This window comes from Euprymna scolopes, chromosome 22, assembly GCF_053919585.1.
Source record: "Euprymna scolopes isolate OS-2025 chromosome 22, ASM5391958v1, whole genome shotgun sequence".
NCBI classification, from domain to species: domain Eukaryota; kingdom Metazoa; phylum Mollusca; class Cephalopoda; order Sepiida; family Sepiolidae; genus Euprymna; species Euprymna scolopes.
The window spans coordinates 14,067,925-14,091,887 of record NC_136503.1 but is presented as its reverse complement, the minus strand read 5'-3'; the positions used below and the strand labels follow the sequence as shown (position 1 = coordinate 14,091,887).

Here is a 23,963-nt window from a genome sequence, read left to right as displayed (position 1 = left end):
ACACACACACACACACGACGACACACACACCTACATTCACACACACACACACACTACTCACACGACACACACACACTACGAGTACACCCAGCCACACACACACACACACACACGACCACACCTACAGTAAACCACACACACACACACACCCTACCCCGACCAACACACACACACACACACACACACACTCAACCCACCAACACACACACACCACTGACACAAACACTACACACCCACCCACCACACACAGCTCCCACACACACACCTCACACACGACACACACACACAACACCCACCAACGAGCACCGACACACACACACACACACCCACACACGCACACACACACATCACACACACACACACACACTACACACACACACACCACAACGACACACCACGACCCGACACCACACACACACCCCCACCACACACACACCCTACCTCACCACACCACACAGCACACACACACGACACACACACACACACGACACACACCACCACCCTCCATACACACCACCCACACACACACTCACACACCCACACACACACACTCACCACCCGACACACACACACACACACACACACCCACACCACACCCACCCACCATACACACACACACACACTACACACTCACAGCACCCACCCACACACACTACACAGGGCACACCACACACACACGACCACCCACCCACCACATCACACCACACACACGGAGCGACACCCACACCCACACACACACGACACACACCACCCCACCAACACACACACTCACACACACACCCACACACCCCCCCAACACACACACACCACACAACACCACCCGGTCACCAACACACACACTACACGGACACACACTCGCCACCAACACACCACTCACACACACGACACCCACCCACCAACACACACACACACACACACTACACCCACCAACCACACACCACACACGACCCCACCCACCAACACACACACACACACCACCCACCCCCAACACCACTCCACACACACACACACACAACACTCACAACACACACACACACGACCCACACATTCACCCCGTACTCACGAGCTAAGCCATCCCTTCTCTATATTTCTCCTCCTCCTTGTTTAATTTTTAATTTTTTAAAGTTTTAATTTTCCTGTTATTTTTTAATTATTTAATCAACTTTTGAACTTGAAAGCTGAATTTTTTATCGCTCGTTTCAAGTTCTATTTGTTATATACCTTCATATATTTTATTTTTAATTCCATTCTCTATTGCAATTGTTTTTGAGTTATCTCTTGAATTTTGAATTCAATTATCTAAAAGTTTTTCTCTAATATCCAATCTGAAATTTAGAATTTTGGATGTGCTCGACTTTCGTTCTAATTACGGATTTTCCTTCTTGGATTTTATTCAACAAGGACGTGACCTTGCCAGCTTTTGGAATTATTGTTACTGCCACCTCCCCCCTTTTTGGAAGTGGTTTGATATATACCTCTTCTCAGATACAGCAAATTTTATATCCAAATATTGATATTGAAACTAACCAATTCTTGAAATTCCACTAATTACTTTCCTGTTTCAAGAATTCCTACCTGGATCTATTTTCACATCAATTCACAGGATTCTACCGATATTCTAAGGATTCACAGGAACTTGTATCATTTTATATTTATTTTATTTTTATTTTTTTTAACTTATTTTGAACATTTTTTTGAACATTTCTCAGATTCTATTTGCTTCATTTTCAGATCATTTTATTTTTGTTGTTTATTTTTATTGTTTTATTTTTATTGTTTTATTTTTATTGTTTTATTTTTATTGTTTTATTTTTATTGTTTTATTTTTATTGTTTTATATATTTAAGTTATTATTTCTATTATTATTACCTGCATATATTCCGATTCATCCTTACATTACTTTTACTGACTTTTAATTACTTTTTACCATTTTATCCTATTCTTTCAATTCTCATTCTATATATAAATGCTGTAAAGCCATTTTTTTCTATATTTGCACTTTGTATAATTCTGACCCTTCTCTTCTGATGAGAAGCATTTAGCTTTGAAATGCCAAAGCCTAACAAGTTTTTAAAAAAATTTTCTCTCTACTTTTCCTTAGTTCTGATGATATAATAAAGTTACATATAACTTTTATTCCTCATCTTTCATTTAATATTATATTAGGTTGGTGCAACAATGTCGTTTTTTGATGCTCAACTATATATATAAAAACGACATTATTATGCACACACACACACACACACATATTTATGCTTTCTATTTGTTTTTACATAAGCAACAATATGTTGCTACACATTCATGAGCATGTTTCAGCCTCCTAATTACTAGCAACTAGAGATCTCTTCAGGTGGTACAGCTTATACGTATAAGCTGTGCCGCTTGAGGAGGTCTCTAGTGGCTAGTAACTAGGAGAATGAAACATGCACATGACTGTGTAGCAACATATTATTGCTTATGTAAAAACAAATAAAGTTTATACCCTGCTCTACTTTGGTATTGAGCACTCTTGTATTAACCTCGTTAAACTTCTTTGGTTACTTTACCTCTGAAAATATTAACCTTGTATTATATATATTTGGTCTTTAATAAGGCCAAAACAACCAATATTGCTACCATTGTTATTAAGAACCAGATGCATTGGGTGGGTCATCTTGTCCGGTTTGATGACTATCGACTCCCAAAACAGTTATTTTATAGTAAGCTCCTTGTTGGCAAAAGACCCCAGCACAAGCCCAAAAAAACGTTTTCATGATAGCATCAAGGAGAGTGTGGTGAGCTTTTATGTTGCAGTTTACTGTTGGGAGTCCCTAGCATATGATCGCAAGCAGTGGAGGGCACTGATATTCAGGGGCGCTGAACACATTGAAGCAACCAAGATAGATGAGCGAAACTCAAGAGAGCATGTAAGAAACACCATACCTTGCCGCCCAATCCATGAAGATCTTTGCATCTGTGAGGTGTGACACCGGACTCTGTTGTCCAAGACAGGTGTAATTAATTACATGATATAATTGCATGATGATATGGGTTTCATTACTGTTGGTTTCATCCAAATCAATGACCATCTTCAGTGTCATGTCTGCATTACGATGTGCAAGTTGCTGGCAGGACTGAAGAGTCATCTTCGGGCATATGGACTTTCAGTGACTGAGGGAGGGGCACTCATCTGACAAGATGTGGCAATCATATATATATATATATATATATATATATATACCTCTGCATTCCATGTTTAAAGGATCTGTCCTCTATAGTATCAGACCTAACTGAATGGTTAATTGTAGGCATAGACCGATTCATACCATCTAAAAAAATTCCAACAAAAACCTAACAGCCAGCCTTGGTTCTCCCCAGAATGTGCTGCTGCTATCGCACACAGAAATCACTTTTTCCATAACTACCGATGTAATAGATGTACTGAGACTAAAGCTGCTTTCAGGACTGCCAGCAACTACTGTAAAAGAGTAATAAAAAATGCAAGAGAGCTATATACTCAGTCCATTAAATCCAAAGTAGCTGATCAGCGGCTTGGTTTCCATCAGTCTTGGCAAATAACAAATAGGATCCTGAACAGAAGTGTACGTTCTATCCCAACCATTATCAATGGACCAGAGGTCATCTTGTCAGCATCAGACAATGCCAAACTATTTGCCAAGAACTTTGCAGCTAATTCTACTCTATGCGACGAAGGCCATCAACTCCCCATATTTCCTCCTATAATAGACAACACACTAGGTAACATACAAATATCTGTGCGTGAGGTCGCCAAGCTAATCAAGAACCTTGATTCCAGTAAAGCAACTGGCCCTGACGGCATCCCAAGTATAATGTTAAAAAAGCTTCACCTAGAACTTGCTCCCATACTTACAAAACTGTTTAAGCATTGCCTTAAGGAGAAGTGCTTTCCAACACCCTGGAAAACCTCATCAGTATGCCCTGTATTTAAGAATTCAGGTGATAAGTCATCTCCCTCTCAGTACAGACCAGTAAGTCTCCTGTGTGTCATGAGTAAGTTGCTGGAATCCATATTAAATAGAGAAGTAGTCAACCACCTCAGCAGAAATAACCTTCTTAGTGACACGCAATATGGTTTCCGTTCTGCAAGATCTACCGCAGATGTGCTAACGGTTATATCTCATAGGATTAGTGAATCTCTTGACAAAGGCTTCCTTTCTAGGGAAATTGCTCTTGACATATCAAAGGGCTTCAACAAGGTATGGCATAAAGGCCTACTTCACAAGATTTCCAGCTACAGTATAACTGGAAATGTCTTCTCAATCATTAAATCATTTCTCTCTGATAGGCTCATAAGAGTAGTGGTCGATGGACAAAAATCAGAGGCCCACAGTATTAATGCTGGAGTCCCCCATCTTTACATCATCAATGCTCTGATCCCCATCTGGCATCAATTTAAATGGATGGCTCTCGTCTAGAAGCTCCATGTTTTGACAAGCTTCTGGGCTTGACCTTTACTCCTGATCTGAAATGGAACATGTACATCAAGTCTGTTGCCAAGGTCGCTGGGAAAATGGTGGGATCCTTCTACCGCTCCAGAAGATATTTCACTACTGATGCAATTCTCTATCTATATAAAAGCCAAGTATGTCCAAGGATGGAATACTGCTGCCATATCTGGGCGAGAGCTGCTAAAAACAGCCTATCCTGCCTTGACAGAGTACAAAATAGATTTTGTGGCTTAGTGGGGGATGCCCTTTTCTCTTCCCTGCAACCTCTCTCCCCCAAGAAGAGACGTTACGAGCCTATCCTTGTTTTATTGTTATTTCCATGGCAAGTGCTCGTCTGAACTCCAATCTCTGGTCCCCCCCCCCGCCAATCTTTCATGAAAAACATCCGTCTAGCTGAAACCACTGTCAAAAATTTTCCCCACTCTTTAACTGTGCCTAAATCAAAATGTAGATTCCATGAACAAAGCTTCTTTCTTAGAGGTGCACACCTGTGCAACTCTGTTCCGTCTGCCTGTTTCCCCCCTGACTACAACTTGGATGTCATCAAGTCCAACGTAAACAAATTCATGATGAACCCCCCCCCCCTTCCTTAAGTAGACACTTTATTAAATCTCAAGACTACCTTACTGTACATACAATAACCCTTATCCCTGAGTGGCTTCCAGGCCTTGATAAGTGGTGACCGCCTTGTAAAAAATATATATATATATATATATATATATATATATATATATATCTACTATTATATAAAAGTCCCTTTGTGCATGCGAGTTTCTTCCTCATAGGTTCTGAAAACGGTTGAGCTTATATTTTGCAAATTTCACACAAAGGTAATTTATGTCTGGCAGTATTTTTAGATATGTTTTGTACAAAAATTCATTTGATGTGCCAAAAATCGGAAATATCCAATCTTAAAAATAGTCTTTTTATGTCTTATAGAAAAAAAAAAAGAATTTTTACAGGGAAATATTTTATGTTATACAGGCCGAGGTGGAAAAAAAATGAAATCTCAGCAAAGCATATTTTTTTTAATAAAAAACAGATTTATTGACATCTGCAGAAGTACAGTTTCTTGTTTGCTGGTTTTATTCCTATTTATATACTGAATTCTTTAAAACACTGAGGAAATAAAAAAAAACAAGAGAAAAAGTGTCCATTAAAAAAAACTATGGACATTGTTTCCTTCAGCACTATATATATTTTTTCACCTTTGATCCATTCAAAGCAAAGAATACCAAAATCGAATATTGGGATTGTTTTCATCATTAGTTTGACTCTCTGACAAAACTAATATACTTTGTAATGTATTACACATCCTATTAAAAAGAAATTTTGTTTTCTCTTTTTCTAGACCCATCAAATCAACTGCTATGGAATTGGGACTCATCTGGTCACTTGTCAGAAACAACCAGCTCTGGGTTGTGTTTTCAAGGTAAGAGGAAACGGTACCTTTTTGTGGATGTTGTGCCGGCATATTCTGGTAGCTCATATAAACTGCAGGAATATTTTGAGCACTGATCCAATTTAAAAACGTTAGAAAAAACTCCTGATAGAAAAGGAACCCCTTTATCATACAGTAATTTCAATGAATAAAATTAAAAATATAATTACAAAAAAGTCAAGCTATTACTTTATTAAATATTTATTAACTTTATATTTAGAATAAAATGTTTTTAGTGTTGCAGAGTTGAACATTACTTCAGCATTAGGCTGTCATTAAGAATTGCATTTTTTTCTTTACAAAGCCATTCAGTAGAAGTAACTTCAGACAAATTTTAAGGTATGCATGACCAACACTATATAATGTAAGTATTTTTTAAAAGCAAATATAAAAATAGAAATGTTATTCAACCAGTCTTTATTTGAACTTTTATAACAAAATTTATAACCTTTATAATAAAAATGTATATGTAGTGTTTTTGTTTTTTTTAATCAAATATAAGGTGTGGGTATTTTTTATTTTTTACAAATAATATAAAATCATAAAAAAGTATAACTACTATAAAAAGCAACTGGTATAAAAAAATATTTATTAACTAATTTTTGTTTGATTAAAAAGAAACAGTTCATAAATATGTGTTTATAACAGTTCTATTTTATATTTGATGTGAAGAAATTTTTACCAACATCTCTGATGTTTGATTTTTAAAAAATACAGTGCAGAAACATATTTCTATTATAAAGGTTACAATTTTATTATAAAAATTAAAAAAAAAAAAAAAAGACTGAATAAATCTATTTTTTATATTTGCTTTTAAAAAAAAAAAATCTACATTATATATGGTGTTGGTCATCCGAACCTTAAAATTTGCCTGACGTCAATTCTGCTGAATGGCTTTGTAAACAAAGAAGTGTAACTCTTAACGAAAGCTCGGCAGTACTTTACAAAACTAAATGACAATCTTTACAAATGTATGGTTTACATAAATGCAGTGATTGCCTCTCACATGGACAATTATACATTCCGTGTTCTAAAGTGGGCAAACCAGACAATATAACACAAAAAATAGAACAACTAAAAATATTGGGCAATCTCTAACAATTGTGCTCCCAAAACAAAGATGGCGGAAATGGATACAGTTGATGCAAATATGAAACGGAAGCCACCAAGCATAAAACGAAACATTTTGCGAATTAGTACACAATTTGCGAATTAGTACACTGGGCAAATTATTCCTTGTAATACATAATATTCAATTGAGGATTGATTCTATAATAATTCATACGCAGTCTGCATAAATCCAAATATTATATTTAAGCGTATTGTAGGGCTGGGCAACGCCAGGCATCCAGCTAGTAAACTATATATTAAACATAAGAATATGAGATTGTTAAAAAGTAATTTTCAACAAATTTGAAAATAAATTAGTTCAAATGATTAAAAAAATATTTTGTTTCTGAATTTTTTTAGATGAGGATTGATAATTTTTATTTGAATTCATCAAACTACTGTTCTCATCTTAAATGTTATTTTCCCAAAGTTTTGGACGATGTAATCTCCAACTTTCTTCAGGCCTATCTTGTTGAACTCAGGAATTTTTCTGTCAGACTCTGAAATCTGCACGGAATTTTGAGCGGAATCATTTATTTAATCCACAGGCATAGCACATTCTTATTCCATCAACTGGATAGAAATCTTAGCTAATTCGCATTTGTAGTTTTCATATTGCCTGCACTGAGAATAGAACCTTCAACCTCCAGAAGAGTGTCACTTACAACTGAATTTACCTAGTCATTTATCTGTTATGCCACGAGTCTTTGCAGACAATTTTAGTATTCAAGACATGAACAATAGTCTAAATGATTTAATCTAAATAAAAGAAATGTTTTTCTACATGAAATAGAATCTTGAAAGTGAAGGTTTACTTTTTTAAATTTTTTTTAAACAGGGCACTTAATTTTTTTTTTTTTTTTTTTTTTTAGTTTGGTTGCACAAACCGAGCATAATACTTAACTTTAACCTTTTTTAAAATTTTAATTCATACCCCAAAATGACTTTCTAATCGATACTCTAAAAAGCTTAAAAATAATTTTTTTTTTTTTTTTTTTCAGCTTGTTGAGATCAATGGAATTCCACGGATTAAGCTTAGCGAAGAACCAGAAAAGATCAGCATTCCTGGGAAAAAATGTGCATATCGTTTATACGGTGCCGACGGTAAGCATAACAAGTGGTTTTATTTATTGAAGAACTTTTTAGTAATTTTTATTCTTTGAAAAATTCTCGCTTCGGCAAATCTTGTTGGTAATTATTTTATATACCTCGTATACAGGAGGTCAGACACAAGGTCAAATGTGGTTGGATGAAAGTTGTTTGTATAGAACAAAATGGATTTGAACTTGGCAACCCAGGTTTGCAGTTTGTGTCATTAACTACTTAGCTACCATCATCATCATCTTGTTTCTAATTATGACTGAAAAACTATTTCATTTAAATTATGACCGGAAAAATGTTTTCCGCTCAGAAATAGTTTTGAAAAATGTTTTCCCATTAGCATTACAAGCTTATGCTGTATTTTTGTGGACATCGGCAATATTACATACCTAATGTACTTCAACAAGTCATATCTTTTTTATTCGTTAGTCAACTTTTTAAAAAATTACATCGTTGAAAAGAGAATAGAATAAGCATTCCAATTATGTTAATTTATTTTTCTTTTATGCTCCAAGTTAAAAATAAAAAAAAACATTAAAAAATTACGACAGCAAAAAGGGAAACAGTTTTTTCAATGTTTGCATTTCATACATTACGTTTGGGTACATATGTGCGGGGTTAAATTTGATTGGATAAGACTGAAATTTTACAGGCTGTATGAACAAAGTCCAACTCTACTGGTGTTTGATTTTTATTTTTACGACCACAGGAGGCAAAGTTATGACCGAGCAATTCAATGGCTACACCCAGATTAAGCTCTCCTTTGGTGAGGAGGCAGGAAAATGCCTGCTCTCAATAAAGCTATATTTAAATACCACTATAATACTTAGTTTTGTTCATGAATAGACACCCACTGTATAATACCATGCGACAGTTTAAAAAAAAATGAAATTTGTACATCTGAATTTATAATTCATGGCTTATGGTAAATAGATAAATCAAATTTAACTGCATTAGAAAGAGCACACAATTTTACATAAGAGTGTCAAGTATAAATAAATGGTGGCGAAATTACCAAATTTCTTGAAATGTTGAGGTCCGTAATTTAGCCCGCTTTTTCTAAAGAAAAATATCCACGGAAAAACAAATTTTGGCACTTAAAATTCTCATAACTTTTGAACTACTGATGGTATTTGCATAATTCAAACGGTTTTAAGCATCTTAAAATAATTATCTAAAAAGAAAAAAATCAACTTGTAATGCTATTCCCATAACTGTTAGTGTCATCAAGAACCTCGGCAATCGATAGAATTTTCTAAATGGCATAATGATCTTGGATTTGAAGACACCGCTAAAATGTTGACTACGTCGTAACTATTCAACAAGGGTTTTCCCTCTACTGCTACATTGATTAATAGAATTGCTGTCAAATGGTGTTGTGGTTCTGTAAGAGTTCGGAAGAAAGACGCAACTTGATAATTAGGAGAAACAGAATCTATTGAACAGAAAGAAAACAAATGAAGTTTTGAGATACTTCAGTCGGATAGCCACGAGTGCAAGCTGAGAAACATCTTCTCCTGGTCGTTATAATAAGTGGAAGAGGTCATTATTATCTGTAAGGTTGGACACCATAATAAATAGTTGTGAAATCATTGTGAACAGAATGCTTAGTGGATTGTATGATTGTGATGTGAATAACAGACTTGCCACAAAGGTGAAATATTTAACGAAGAAAAGATGGATCACCAAACTAGTTTATAATCTGACCATCCAGAACTTAATTTTTCGTTTTGAATTGCCCTGTCATCAGTCAACATATGCTAGGAATATAAATAGTCATTGTATAGAATTATACTTGACAAGTTTATTCAGCATTGAAATAACCCATAGATGGTTGATGCGCCTTAAAACTAAACCCAGCTCTATCAGAAAAGTTTGTCTCTTTAAACAGGGTCTTATGCTGAGAATAAAGTACTTGAAAAGAAGTAATGTCCAAGACTCTGTAAGCAGTTTTTTATGTCCATAGATCAGTAGGTAGCAGATTAGCATTTTAAGTGGATAACTAAGTGGTCTACCACAAAGGACCTGAATATCTATATGTATTCTGGCAGAGGTCAGTTTGAATTTGCGTGTTTCTCAGGACAAGATAGGCCCTTAAGCCTCTCGGCTAGTGGATTGTGTTCAGCTGTAAGGTATGTTTTTGTTTTTTTTATATTTGGCATTTTTTTTTTTTTTTTTTAGTAGAAGAAAATGAGTATCATTTAAAAACTTTGTTACTTGTTTTAATTTTGTTTGTAGGACTTTCTGTTGCAACATTGACTATGACCACACACTCGTACAATTAGAATTGAGCACCAACTTGAGACCAGCAAAACAAGCAGTGAACACCCACAATCCATGTTCACAGTCTGAATTACTGCTCTTTGAATTATTTGGAATTGCATTGTAAACATTTTGAATCAACAAAATGTTTTGAAACCACATTTAGGTGCAGATACTTTAAAAAAAAATCATTTGATTTTTTTGTTACTTGAAATGTTTTTTAATTTCGGATAGTAAAATATCAATCATCGGAGAAGGAAAAAGTTTTTTTTAAGTAAAATGTCCACATTTGTTGTATATTAAACATTCTGTAATCTCTGGTTGTGTGCAGTGCCGCATTCCCATTTTTCTAAAATATAACCTTTGTGATGTTTTCAGCATCCCAAATATCTGAAACGGAAGCAGAGAATTATTTCTAATAGAAGTTTTATTAATTCCTTGGAAAACGTGAGCGATTAAATACACTTTACACACGGGTTACTGTGTCAACAAACAAAAGAAAAGATACGGACAGCTGAGACCATGCACTTGATAACAGCCTGAATGTATTGGAGCTAAATAGGGAACAATGACTTTTTGTGAGCAATCTCCTTAACTGTGTCGCTGAAAAGAGGAAAACTTTTTTGATAGTCGCATGATTTTACCAACTTCTGCTTACTAGAGTCAATCTGTGATCTCCACATGGTCCTCCGCTCAACAACATCGCTGATCCTGATGTTGTTTCGATAGTCTTCTCTTTTGCCTTCTCTTCTTATAGCCATGTCATTGTCGCACATTGTCAGTTGTTTAGGGGGTGGCGCAGGTTCACAAGTATTAAAATTCTGAACATATCAGTTACTGGGTGTGTGTGTGACACCATCGACCCTCTACATGCTAAAGTTCACATTTATGTTCTACTGTTGAGGCTCTGATTGTTAATTGGTAGATCAATTCATTTCCCATTCTGCTACAATTTGTGATTTGCATCTGACTGTATCCAGTTCTAAACTGACATCAACCAGAAAGTGCCCTCAAATCTGTCGTAAACCGCTCCCAATTAATGTAAAATCCAGTCACTCCTAAAACTAACTCTAAAAATATATCAAGACCTTATGTTCCCATCTACCACACCTCAGCTCTTCCTTGTGTGCCATGGTGAACAACTTCCTATTGTCTTTCCATCAACTCCATTTTCCACACCATTGTTCTACTGATAAACCAATTTCCTCTTTTGTTTATTTCCTATTTTCTTTTCTCTCCTACTTAACACTTATTGGTTGGGAAGGGGTCTCAGTAAACCCATTAACCCGACTACCTATAACTTGTTTTCTCCATTCAAACTTGTGTCTTTCTCCCTTCCTCCTCATTTGCTTTATAACCAAATTAAAAGAAAAAATTTTCATGAGATTTTTATTAAGAAAATTTCATTGGATTATTTTTATTTTATTAGTTTTTAAATTTATTTTTTGTTAAAACGGTTAAAAACACCATAGTTTTTGCCATACTTATGTGATCCTGTTGAACTAATAAAATCATTTGCTACATCATTATTTAAAAACATGGAAGACATGGCCAATTTTTTATGTGTAATTCCTTTTATCTGGCTATTTCACTTTGTCCAGATCCGTGAAAACTGATTATGCTTGTCTCAGATGAACTAGATTGTGCATATAATTTCACAAACTTAAAATGACCCTTGTGGTGGTGAGGAGGGGGGTGCAGATATATAGATTTTAATTTTACTGGTAGTTTGAAATCAATAAATATTTATTATTTTATCATTAGTATCAGCCATGAAAAATTAAGTTTTGAACAAAAACAATAAAGTAATTAAAAGAATTGTTGAAAGTTTTTAATTGGGTAAGGCAGGGGATCTCACAGCAGAACATCAGTTTTTAGCACGTACCATTTCAGTGTGCTTAAATTATGTAATTAATTAGAAAATTGGTTTTAATTATTCTGTTTTATATTCACCTAATATATTTTTATTGCTTTTAATATTTACAAAAATAATACTTTTTTTTTTTGTTCCTGTCAACATGTGTGAATTTCATCTTTTACCCACCCACCCCCACATCTGTATATCATTCAGTTAGTGGGTTTCACTTTTTTTTTTTTTGTCTGCAAGTATGTATCTGCAGATAGATGGGTGGGTACTACCAATAGCCATGACTAATTATATCCTACCTAAGAGTTTTTCATTCAAACTCCTCATCTCTTTCTCTGTACAGATCAGTCACATTTATTCACAGGCAACATGAACTGGAACAAAAACATTGGGGACATTGCAAAGGCTGATGGAAAGAAAGTGGGTTCCCTCTACCATTCTAGAAAATAACTCTCACCTGAGGGTATCCTGTATCTCTACAAAGCATCCGTTCGCCCATGCATGGAGTTAGTGCATCCACTACTATTTCTACCTCTTAGACAGCATCCAAAAAAGAGTTTTGAATCTAACAGGTCCTGCTTTGCCAACTAAGCTCAAACCTTTGTCTCATTGCCGCAATGTTGCATCCCTGTGCCTGTTTTGCATGTATTTTAATAGAATGTGATCTGATGAATTCATCGTACTTGTACCTTCTAGATAATCATACCCCTGACAAACATAACCCTAACCCTCGATAAACCTGTTTAGCAACAAATTTCTACCCCTTCACTGTAGAAGTCGCTAAATGATGGAAAGCCTTCTACTCTAATAGATTCTCCTTTTGGATTGCTAGATTTTGGAATACACTTTCTGTTACATGCTTCCCTTACTGTACTGACATGCACAAGCTTAAATGTAATGTAAACCAACATCTTGCTCATCTCCTGTAAACAGTAACGTCTCATGTTCAAGTGGCAATGTGTTTTATATGGGGAAAACATGAGTAAAAAAAAAAAATTTTTCGATGTAAAGATTGAAAATGTTTGCGTTCGTATGAACACAGGTAAGTATCGATATATATTATTACAAAGAATCATTCAAGGATTTTGCTTTCATTTTGATACAATGAAGATCTGTTATTTTCGTCAAAATTGGAAAGTAACCCTGACAAGAAATCGTGCTTGAAGTCCTGATAGGTGTATAGTGAAACACTGCAACACCTTTCCGTCAACTCTTGCATCATATTGGCTTGCCTTTCCATCGGACTTTATCTGCAACATTGAGAGGAGACCTTGGTAACTGATAAACCTAGATCTCCTTATTACCCGCCCAGGTCTGCATCCGGAGAGCCAATTCCAGGTTCGAACTTTATAACCACAGCAGATACTGCAGTGCACCAGACTAGATGCAGAACACCATTGTCTTATTAGGCAGAACATTGCCATCAGTTATGCATATCAGTATATAAATTCCTTACATTTTTGCAATTTTTTTCTTTTCAGATATAGCCTTAATAGATGTGCTAATGAGAGATAATGAGGATCCCCTGAAAGAAGGAGAGAGGGTGTTTTGTCGGCACCCCTTTCAGGTAGGTCTAAATGTACGTAGAGAGATATTGTTTGTAAAGAAAATCAGTCTGCCCTATATTTAAAATTCCAGGTGATCAGTCATCTCTCTCTCAGTACAGACCAATAACATTTATCACAATTCCAGCAACTTATTCATGACGCACAGGAGACTGATTGGTTTATACTGAGGAGCGGATGACCGATCTCCAGAATTTTTAAATCCAGGGCAGACTGATGAAGTTTTCCATGGTGTTGGGAAGCATTTCTCCTTGATGCAACGTTTAAAACAGCTTTGTAAGTATATGTGCTAGTTTTGGTTGAAGAATTTGAACACTATGATTGAAATGCCACGGGCCCAGTTGCTTTACTGGAATTAGGGTTTTGATAAGCTTGGCAACATCATGCACAGATATTTGTATGTCTATTAACATATTATCAGACACACGAGGAAATATGGTGGGTAGACGGCCATAGTCGAAAGGGTAGAATTTGCTGCAAAGTTTTTTGGCAAAGAGTTTTGCTTTATCAGATTCTGATGAAATTACCTCAGGTCCATTGATGATGGTTAGGATAGAAGATGTGCTGCAGTTCAGGACCCTGTTTGTTATTCACCAAAACTCATGAGAACCAAGCCGCTACCCAGCTACTTTGGAATTGACGAACTAAGCCTACAACTCTCTCATCTTCTTTATTATACTTTTACAAAGGCAGCTTTAGTCTCAGCACATCTATTTCATTGAAAACAGTGGAAATAGTGGTTTCTATGCATAGTGGCAGCAGCACTTTCTGGAGTGAACCGCAGCTATTAGGCTTTTGTTGGAATTTCTTGGAGGGTATAAAGCAGTTTATACCAACAATTCATCAGGTCAGATACTGTAGAGGACACATTCTTTTTTAACATGAAATGCAGAGGTATATCTGATATAAATGTTCAGAATTTATCCCAATAGAGTATCAATACAGTATGATGGAGAGGTACATCTGAGGACTTATTACATTTTGTTTTAATCTTAACTGAGTGATCTCAATGGATACAGATTAGAGGATGAGCACTATTTTGGGCAAGTTGTAAGAAAAAAGTCAAGGAGGCTTGAAAACTGTCCGTCAGTGTCAGGCATATGGGTAGGTTCGTGAACAATTTGTGTTCATAAGCAATTGAGAAATCATGACCGTGTTGTATTGTCGGGTTTATATAACTGTATCTATGTATGTCTAATGTATATAAGATATACATGCTTCTGTAATCGATGCTTGTGTATCGTCTAGTGGTTAGAATTATAAGGACAATTAGTTTTCTTTGTATATGGGCTGTCTGTATGTGTCGATCTGTTACGTGTATCATGTAATATACAATATAAATAAGTATAATAAGTATAAGTACAATGGGGAAAGGAGTGGCTGGTTACTTTTAATGCATCTAAAACCAAGCTTCTCTCTTTACATCATCAACATTCTAATCCACATTTGTCATCAATTGAAATGAATGGCTCTCGTCTTCAGGAGGCCTCAAGTTTTGACAAGCTTCTGGGCTTGACCATTACTCCTGATCTTAAATGGAACACGTATATCAAATCTGTTGCCAAGGCCGCTGGAAAAATGGTGGGATCTTTCTATCGATCCAGTAGATATCTCACTGCTGATGCTATTCTCTATCTATATAAGAGCCAGGTACGTCCAAGGATGGAATACTGTTGCCACATCTGGGCAGGAGCTGCTAGAAAAGACTTGTCCTGCCTTGATAGAGTTCAAAATAGACTTCGTAGCCTCGTAGGAGATGTCCTTTTCTCCTCCTTACAACCTCTATCTCACAGAAGAGATGTTGCGAGTTTGTCTCTGATGTATCGTTATTTTCATGGAAAGTGTTCAACTGAGCTTCAATCTATGGTCCCCCCTCGCCAAACTTTCACAAGAAACACTCGTCTAGCTGTAAACACTATCAATAATTTCCCCCACTCTTTATCTGTGCCTAAACCTAAACATAGATTCCATGAACAAAGCTTCTTTCTTAGAACTGCACGCCTGTGGAATTGTCTTCCGTTTTCCTGCTTTCCGGCTGACTACAATATGGTTGTGTTCAAGTCTAAAGTAAATAAGTTCTTGATGAGCCGTTCCATATAAGTTATTAAATTTACCAAATTTTCATTACTAATGATTACTATATTGACCAACTTCTACTGTACACTCTTTAACCCTTATCCTTGAGTGGCCTCTGGGCCTTGATAATGTGGTGATGCCTTTGTAAAAAAAAAAAAAAAAAAAAATATACATGTAACAGATTGACACATACAGACACCTCATATACAAAGAAAATTAACTGTCCTTATAATTTAATAGTCTTCCCATGTGTATCTGGGTGTTTTCACATATTCACGACAATAACGGACGGTCTTTAACAATGACCAACAACACCGTTGTCTGCTTGACACCCGATAGGTCACATACCTTATTGTCTTCCCCTCCTCTGGCAGCAGACACCTGAAATGAAAGCATCTTCTTCCGAATAGGACACCCAAAATGCTGAGTTATTATTTCCAGATCTTTATTTCCAAATGTTCCACATCTCGGAGTTTACAGCTCTTCATCTTCTCCCTTACATTTTTTTAGTTAGTTCGTAGATGCTTCCATTGGACCACAGAGACAATTCCTGTCTACTAACTCAGTGGCTAGCTAACAACTCATCTCTTTGACTTCCCGTTATCAACTATTTCTGATCTCTCTTGGCTTACGTGTCTCTAACGTCAATCAGAGGACAATCTTGTTTATCACAAAAGCCATATTGTTGTCTACTAAATCAAATTCCAAATTTTCTTCATGATTTTTTTTATTCATAACATTTTTACTTGAACCAATAAAATTGTAGAAAGGGAAAACAAACAAAACGGTATAGTTCAAATCAAGTATCGATATCAGACGAATTACTATTTGCGTATGACTTTGAAAGTCTGGCAAGATAACTTTATATGATAGATTAATATTTATTTATCTTTATCCTTTTACAAAAGTGCTGACATTTATCTATTTTATTTTGGCTTTTGCTTCGAATATTTTTCTCCGTTTTATTAAAACTTGCTAAACAGACGCAATCGATTTCGGAACTTTCACTATAAAATACAAAGAGTTAAATATTTAATAAAAATAAAATAAAATAACAAATATTTAATAAAAATATTTTAACTAACATTCTTTTCTTTTAAAACATTTTTCTGAATATTTTTTTACCTAAATAATTGAATAATTAATCCTAATAATCGTTCTGACCCTTGGCACTGCCTGCCACAACATAAAACAGATACTACACTGTGATCATAGCTAAAGGGCCACAACATAACTGTACCTGCCCTTATTATCCGTCTTGCTTGAGTGGCCAAATCATGAATCTTTCTCATTCAACAGATGTGAATGTTAGCCGAGGGATGAGCAGACAGAATGTGGTCAATTTTCTCATAGATAGTAACTCCACTTGTGGGGGATGATAGAGCAAATATGAGTGTGGTGCTATGAGCCAGTAGTACTCTGAAGCACACATAGGGTAATTTAGAATCTTCTCTGGAGATGTATCTAACACATGGAAAGCCATCTCTAATGTAGGCACGTATTCTATTCCCATGACGATTTTGAGGATCAGATTTTGATAAGTTTGAGTATTCTTTAATCGTAAACTTATATAGGGAAACAGTCCGACCAATGCCAGTTTCGCACAGGAACAATAGATCAGGTTTGGTCACCCGTAATTGGATTTCAACCTCTGGAAGATTGAAATGCAAACCACTGATGTTGAAGGAGACCTGGTAGCTGGGATTCACGTTGGGAGTTGGAGTTCAAGGTTTAATCTTGTTTTGTTTCTTGAGATTTTTCATTATTGAGTATGGAGATATGTGGAAGAGGTTGCAGAGTCGTTAGAGCAGAGATGGACAAAAAAAAAAAGGAACAAAGAATGATTTTTGCAGACCATGTAGAAGAAAAGCTATAACATTACCCACTAGTATGATATTGAGACGCCCCACCTGAAGCTACTGCATGGTCCAAAATCCATTCACCAAATGATAATACAGCAGCCTAGTACTTAGCACATGCTGATAGGACAGGTGGTTAATCCAAAGTTTGAGTCCCTGACTATCAGGCGGATAACGTCAGCCCAGGTAAAATGTTTACCTCCAGCACCCTTATTAGAAATAGGAGGAGAAAATAAGAACATCTCAAGTAACTGCTCAGGAAAACGACTGACGGCCTACTATACACCTTTTTCTTTTCCTTTTGTTTCACCCTGAGGGACAAATTAAGAAAAGTGAGTTTCGGTGCTGCCGAAAATGCGTTCACAATGCGTTTTCGGCTCTCCTTTAAAAAAGAAAAATCTAATATATAAATCTCACTATGTATGTGTGCGTGTGTGCCTGTCTCCGTTTTTTAAATTGTATCTCCTAGACAGATGGTTGCTTGACAGTGTGCAGTAGCTCAAAAGATTGCATATAGAGTGCAGAATTTTATTAGAGGTGTTTAATGAGTTAAAACGACACCATGGGTGCTATGCTAGTCAAGTTGCTAAGGGATTAAAAAAGGGGGTTCAAATTTGAAAGAAATGACAACTTGGCGAGCATAGCGCCAATGATGTCGTTGTGCGCATGCACACAATTTGTAACAGAGATTTATTTATTAAATAAATTTATAAGTGTTTGAAAGCAGTTGTCTCTTTAGTGCAGTGGGTAGCATCACCGATTACTGACAACAGGGTTGCGGGTTCGAGCTCCATCATTTTTTTTTTTTTTCTTGTGTGTTACATTCCGATATTCTTGACTTTCAAATGTTATGTAATAATTATACAAGAACACCATATTTAAAAAAAATATTAAAAAAATGGTTTTGTTGTACATAATGAAAATGTCATATTCCAAATATATAGGATATATTATATATCGGCTTATTTGTTACATTCCAATAATCATGTTAATAGATCCAGTAATGGAATTTTGTATTGAATTCACTCCTAAACTAATTAACTGATCATTATGAATTTTATTTATGTGTATATGATTATATATTTCTATTATTGGATTCACTCCTAAACTAATTAACCGATCATTATGAATTTTATTTATGTGTATATGTTTATATATTTCTATTATTGGATTCACCCCTAAACTAATTAACCGATCATTATGAATTTTAATTATGTGTATATGTCTGTATATTTGTATGTATTGGATACACTCCTAAACTAATTAACTGATCATTATTAATTTTAAGAATGTGTATATGACTATATATTTCTATTATTGGATTCACTCCCAAACTAAATAACCGATCATTATGAATTTTAATTATGTGTATATAATTATATATTATTGTGTCTTGGATGCATTCCAAAACTAATTAAGTGATCATTATGAATTATGTGTAATGTATATGTTTGTATATGTCTATAGATGTCATATTCCAAAAATCGCATGCAATGGTCACTTACTTTGTTAATACATTTATGTATACAAGGAATTCTATCCAAGTAATAAGACACTTGTACAGTATAGTACTCATGAAAAACTTATGTAAAATCATTGAGTAGTTTCATCTTTCTATTAGAAATAAGGTACTTTCACAGTATTCTACCCCAGAAATAATGTACTTGTGCAGTATATTACTCACATGAAAAAACAAAGAATATCTTACCTGTGATGTACATAAGTTATCAAAACCGTAAATCCCATATAATATTCGAGTGGTATGACTTGCATATGAAAAATAATGTGCTTCTTCACTATAGCACCCAGATTAAAAACAAATTCTTACCCCCTGAGGTACAGAAAATTTAGCACAATAGAAAATTTTATGAATGTATTGAGTTTGTTCATTCATAAATTATAAAAAAGGTATTTGTACAGTATCCTACCCAAGAAATAAGGTACTTGTGCAGTATAGTACCCATATGAAAAACAAAGGAAATCTTACTTGCGGCGTACATAAATGTAATCAAAACTGAAAATCATGTAATATATTCGAGTTGTATGACATTTATATAAGAAATAAGGTGCTTCTTTACTATAGCATTCTGATGTAAAAACAAACAAACTCTTACTTATGACACACGGAAAAGTTAGCACAACAGAAAATTATCGAGTAGTTTCATCAATATTTTAGAAATTAGGTACTTGTACATTATCCTACCCAAGAAATAAAGTACTTGTGCAGTATTTTACTCATATGAACAAACAAAGGAAATCCTAACTGTGACATGCATAAAAGTTATTAAAACCGAAAACCACTGTAAAAGAGTAATAAAAAATGCAAGAGAGCTATATGCTCAGTCCGTTAAATCCAAAGTAGCTGAGCAGTGGCTTGGTTCCCACCAGTTCTGGCAAATAGCAAACAGGATCTTGAATAGAAGTGTGCATTCTATCCCAACTATCATCAATGGACTTGAGGTCATCTCGTCAGCATCAGACAAGGCCAGACTATTTGCCAAGAACTTTGCAGCTAATTCTACCCTATGCGACAAAGGCCATCAACTCCCCGTATTTTCTCCTATAACACACAACACGCTATGCAACATAAAAATATCTGTGCGTGAGGTTGCCAAGCTAATCAAGAACCTTGATTCCAGTAAAGCAACTGGCCTTGACGGCATTCCAGTTATGGTGCTGAAAAAGTCCAACCAGAACTTGCTCCCATACTTACAAAACTTTTTAAGCGTTGCCTTAAGGAGAAGTGCTGGTAAACCTCATCAGTATACCCTGTATTTAAGAATTCAGGTGATAAGTCATCTCCCTCTCAGTACAGACCAATAAGTCTCCTGTGTGTCATGAGTAAGTTGTTGGAATCCATATTAAATAAAGAAGTAGTCAACCACCTCAACAGAAACAACCTTCTTAGTGACATGCAATATGGTTTCCGCTCTGCAAAATCTACAGCAGATGTGCTAACGGTTATATCTCATAGGATTAGTTAATCTCTTGACAAAGGCTTCCTTTCCAGGTCAATTGCTCTTGACATATCGAAGGCCTTCGATAAGGTATGGCATAAGGGTCTACTTCACAAGATTTCCAGCTACGGTATCACTGGAAATGTTTTCTCAATCATTAAATCATTTCTCTGATAGGTCCATAAGAGTAGTGGTTGATGGGCAGAAATCAGAGGGCATCAATATTAATGCTGCAGTCCCTCAGGGGTCCATCCTAGGCCCAACTCTTTTCCTGATATGCATAAATGATCTCCCAAAACACATACTTAAATCATTCGTTGACATCTATGCTGATGACACGACCATCTATGGTAACACATCAAATGCCGTAAATGACAAATTTCTCTCTAATTCTCTCTCCTCTGATCTTGAGCGCGTGGTACAGTTGGGGAAGAGGTGGCTGGTCACTTTTAATGCATCTAAAACCAAGCTTCTATCTTTACATCATTAACGCTCTGATTCCCATCTGGCATCAATTGAAATGGATGGCTCTAGTCTTGGGGAGGCTCCATGTTTTGACAAGCTTCTGGGTTTGACCTTTACTCCTGATCTGAAATGGAACACGTACATCAGGTCTGTAGCCAAGGACGCTGGGAAAATGGTGGGATCCTTCTACCGCTCCAGAAGATATCTCACTACTGATGCAATTCTCTATCTGTATAAAAGCCAGGTACATCTAAGGATAGAGTACTGCTGCCACATCTGGGCAGGAGCTACTAAAAACAGCCTATCCTGCCTTGACAGAGTACAAAATAGACTTTGTGGTTTAGTGAGGGATGCCCTTTTCTCTTCCCTGCAACCTCTCTCCCACAGAAGAGACGTTGCGAGCCTGCCGTTTTATCCTTATTTCCATGGCAAGTGCTCGTCTGAACTCCAATCTCTCGTCCCCCCTTGCCGGTCTGGCTGAAACTACTGTCAATAATTTTTCCCACTCTTTATTTGTGCCTAAATCCAAACGTAGATTCCATGAGCAGAGCTTCTTTCTGAGAAGTGCATGACTGTGGAACTCTCTTCCGTTTGCCTGTTTCCCACCTGACTACAAATTGGATGTCTTCAAATCCAACATAAATAAATTCCTGACAAACCTACAATAATATCTGTACATGCAATAACCCTTATCCCTAAGTGGCCTCCGGGCCTTGATAAGTGGTGACCCCCATGTAAAAAAAAAAAAAAAAAAGAAAAAAAAAAGAAGACTTTTGAGGAGAAAAGATTGGGTTACAGATTTCATATACATATATGTGGGTGTGTGTGTGTGTGAGTGTATATATATATTATTTGTTGCTTAAAACTAACTTTTAGGATGAAATTGTCCAATTTTTCAAAATATCTTATTAAAGTCTGCATACATTTTTAAATATTTCAGCAACACTAGTAAATTTAAAGTAATAAAAAGAAAAACATTAAAAAAAAAAAAAAAGCTGTGAATGAAAGACTTATTTTAAGACCTGGCAATATTGCAATAATCAACCATATAAATAAATTAAATTTGGCTATATCTGGTTACAACTATCCATTCTGTCAGCATGTCATATCCCAAGCACATTTTCACATGTGTAAAAAATGCACATTGGTTCAACTTATACCAGCCATGTTCCAATTTTTCAATTTTGACTCCTGAGAAACATTTTTTTTTTTTTCTTGATAAAAACCAAACTAAATTTTTTTTCCACGAGCCCAAATAGCCCGTATATAAAGTTTCAAGTCGGTAGATCAAAAATTGACAGTATAGTTTGATAGAAACTGTTCCGTGCACACACACACACACAAGCAGAGTAGGTCACATTTATATATATTCTAGCTGGGACGCTCAGCATTGCCTGGTCGTAAAGTACGCTTAAATATATTTTAATTTACGCAGATTTCGTATTTATTATTATAGAATAAATTCTCTATTGATTATTTCATATGATATTGTACCCAATATATAGTCATGATTTCAAGAGTAAAAAAAAATGATTTGAGTGCCATCAGCTAGAATTGAAACCGAAATCAAAATTGATAATATGGGGGATTGTAAAAAAAATGATGGCGATGATAAACAAAACAAGAGAAAAAGTGAAGGACAGAAAGAAAGAAAAATGTAAAAAAAATGGGAAGGGAGATAGAGGAAAGATTAGATAAGAAATATGAAATACATATAAAACATAAAAGAGTGATATTTTATATATATATATATATATTATTATATTAGGTTGAGAAGAAAGTTTTTGCAGAATTTTTAATTTTGATTTCAAATGACGTATTTTCAAATAAGTTTTCATTTACTTTATATATCATTTTAAAGAACGTTTTTCACTCTATCTAATTATTGAAATTACAATCATTTTAAAACACTTCATTTCAGAACGTTGAATACAAGATGGATAAAAAGCAAATACGACAATTTTCTTATTTCAATTCAGGCCGAAAAGCTGCTGAAATCGCTTGTGATATCAATGAAGGGTTTGGTCCAGGAACCACTACTGAACACATAGCACAGTGGTGGTTTAAGGAATTTCGTGGCGGTGACAAAGTTTTGAAAATGATGAGCATAGTGGTCGACCATCAGATTTTGACAACGATTAAGAGCCTTAGTCGAAGCTAATCCATGCACGACTGTTTGAGGACTTGTTTCTGAATTAGACGTAACATATGACTATTTCCAACCACTTGAGAGGGTTTGGAAAGATAAAAAAAACTTGATAAATGGTTGCCCCACAAATTGAATGACAACCAAAAGAAACGTCATTATGAAATGTCATCGTTCTTTCTTTTATGCAAGAACAACCCGTTTCGCAACCGGGTTGTGTCTTGTGGTGAAAAGTGGGTTCTTTACGATGACCGGCGATGCTCAGCTCAGCTCAGCTCAGTGGTTAGACACTGACAAAATTCCAAGACACTTCTGAAGCCAGAGTTGCACCAAAAGAAGGTCACACTGACTATTTGGTGGTCTCCAACCAGTCTCGTCCATTACAGGTTTTTTAATGCAGAGGAAACCATTACGGTAGAGAAGTATTGTCAACAAATGGATGGATGCATCAGAAACTTCAACACCTAGCATTAGTCAACAGAAAAGGCCCAACAATGCTTGACCGCACATTACTAAACTGATTCTTCAGAAGTTGGAACGAATTTGGCTATGAAACTCGGTCTCATCTGCCATACTTTCTAGATCTCTCACTTACCAACTACCACTTTTTCAAGCATCTTGACAACTTTCTGAATGAAAAATGCT

The 23,963-nt window shown here is 35.6% G+C and overlaps 1 protein-coding gene across 6 annotated transcripts in view; it reads left to right on the top strand.

The window, feature by feature from the left end:
* The window catches only part of LOC145243903 (nicotinate phosphoribosyltransferase-like), a 328,038-nt gene that overhangs the window by 290,252 nt on the left and 13,823 nt on the right, over nucleotides 1-23,963 (top strand). For 4 of the 6 annotated variants that reach the window (XM_080107013.1, XM_080107009.1, XM_080107014.1 and 1 more), the window contains 3 exons: nucleotides 5,821-5,901; nucleotides 8,022-8,124; nucleotides 13,732-13,829. In XM_080107013.1, the coding sequence (XP_079963139.1) occupies nucleotides 5,821-5,901; nucleotides 8,022-8,124; nucleotides 13,732-13,829 (282 nt within the window). The remainder of the gene's footprint in view (nucleotides 1-5,820; nucleotides 5,902-8,021; nucleotides 8,125-13,731; nucleotides 13,830-23,963) is intronic. The other 2 variants (XM_080107010.1, XM_080107012.1) reach the window with 1 other exon arrangement.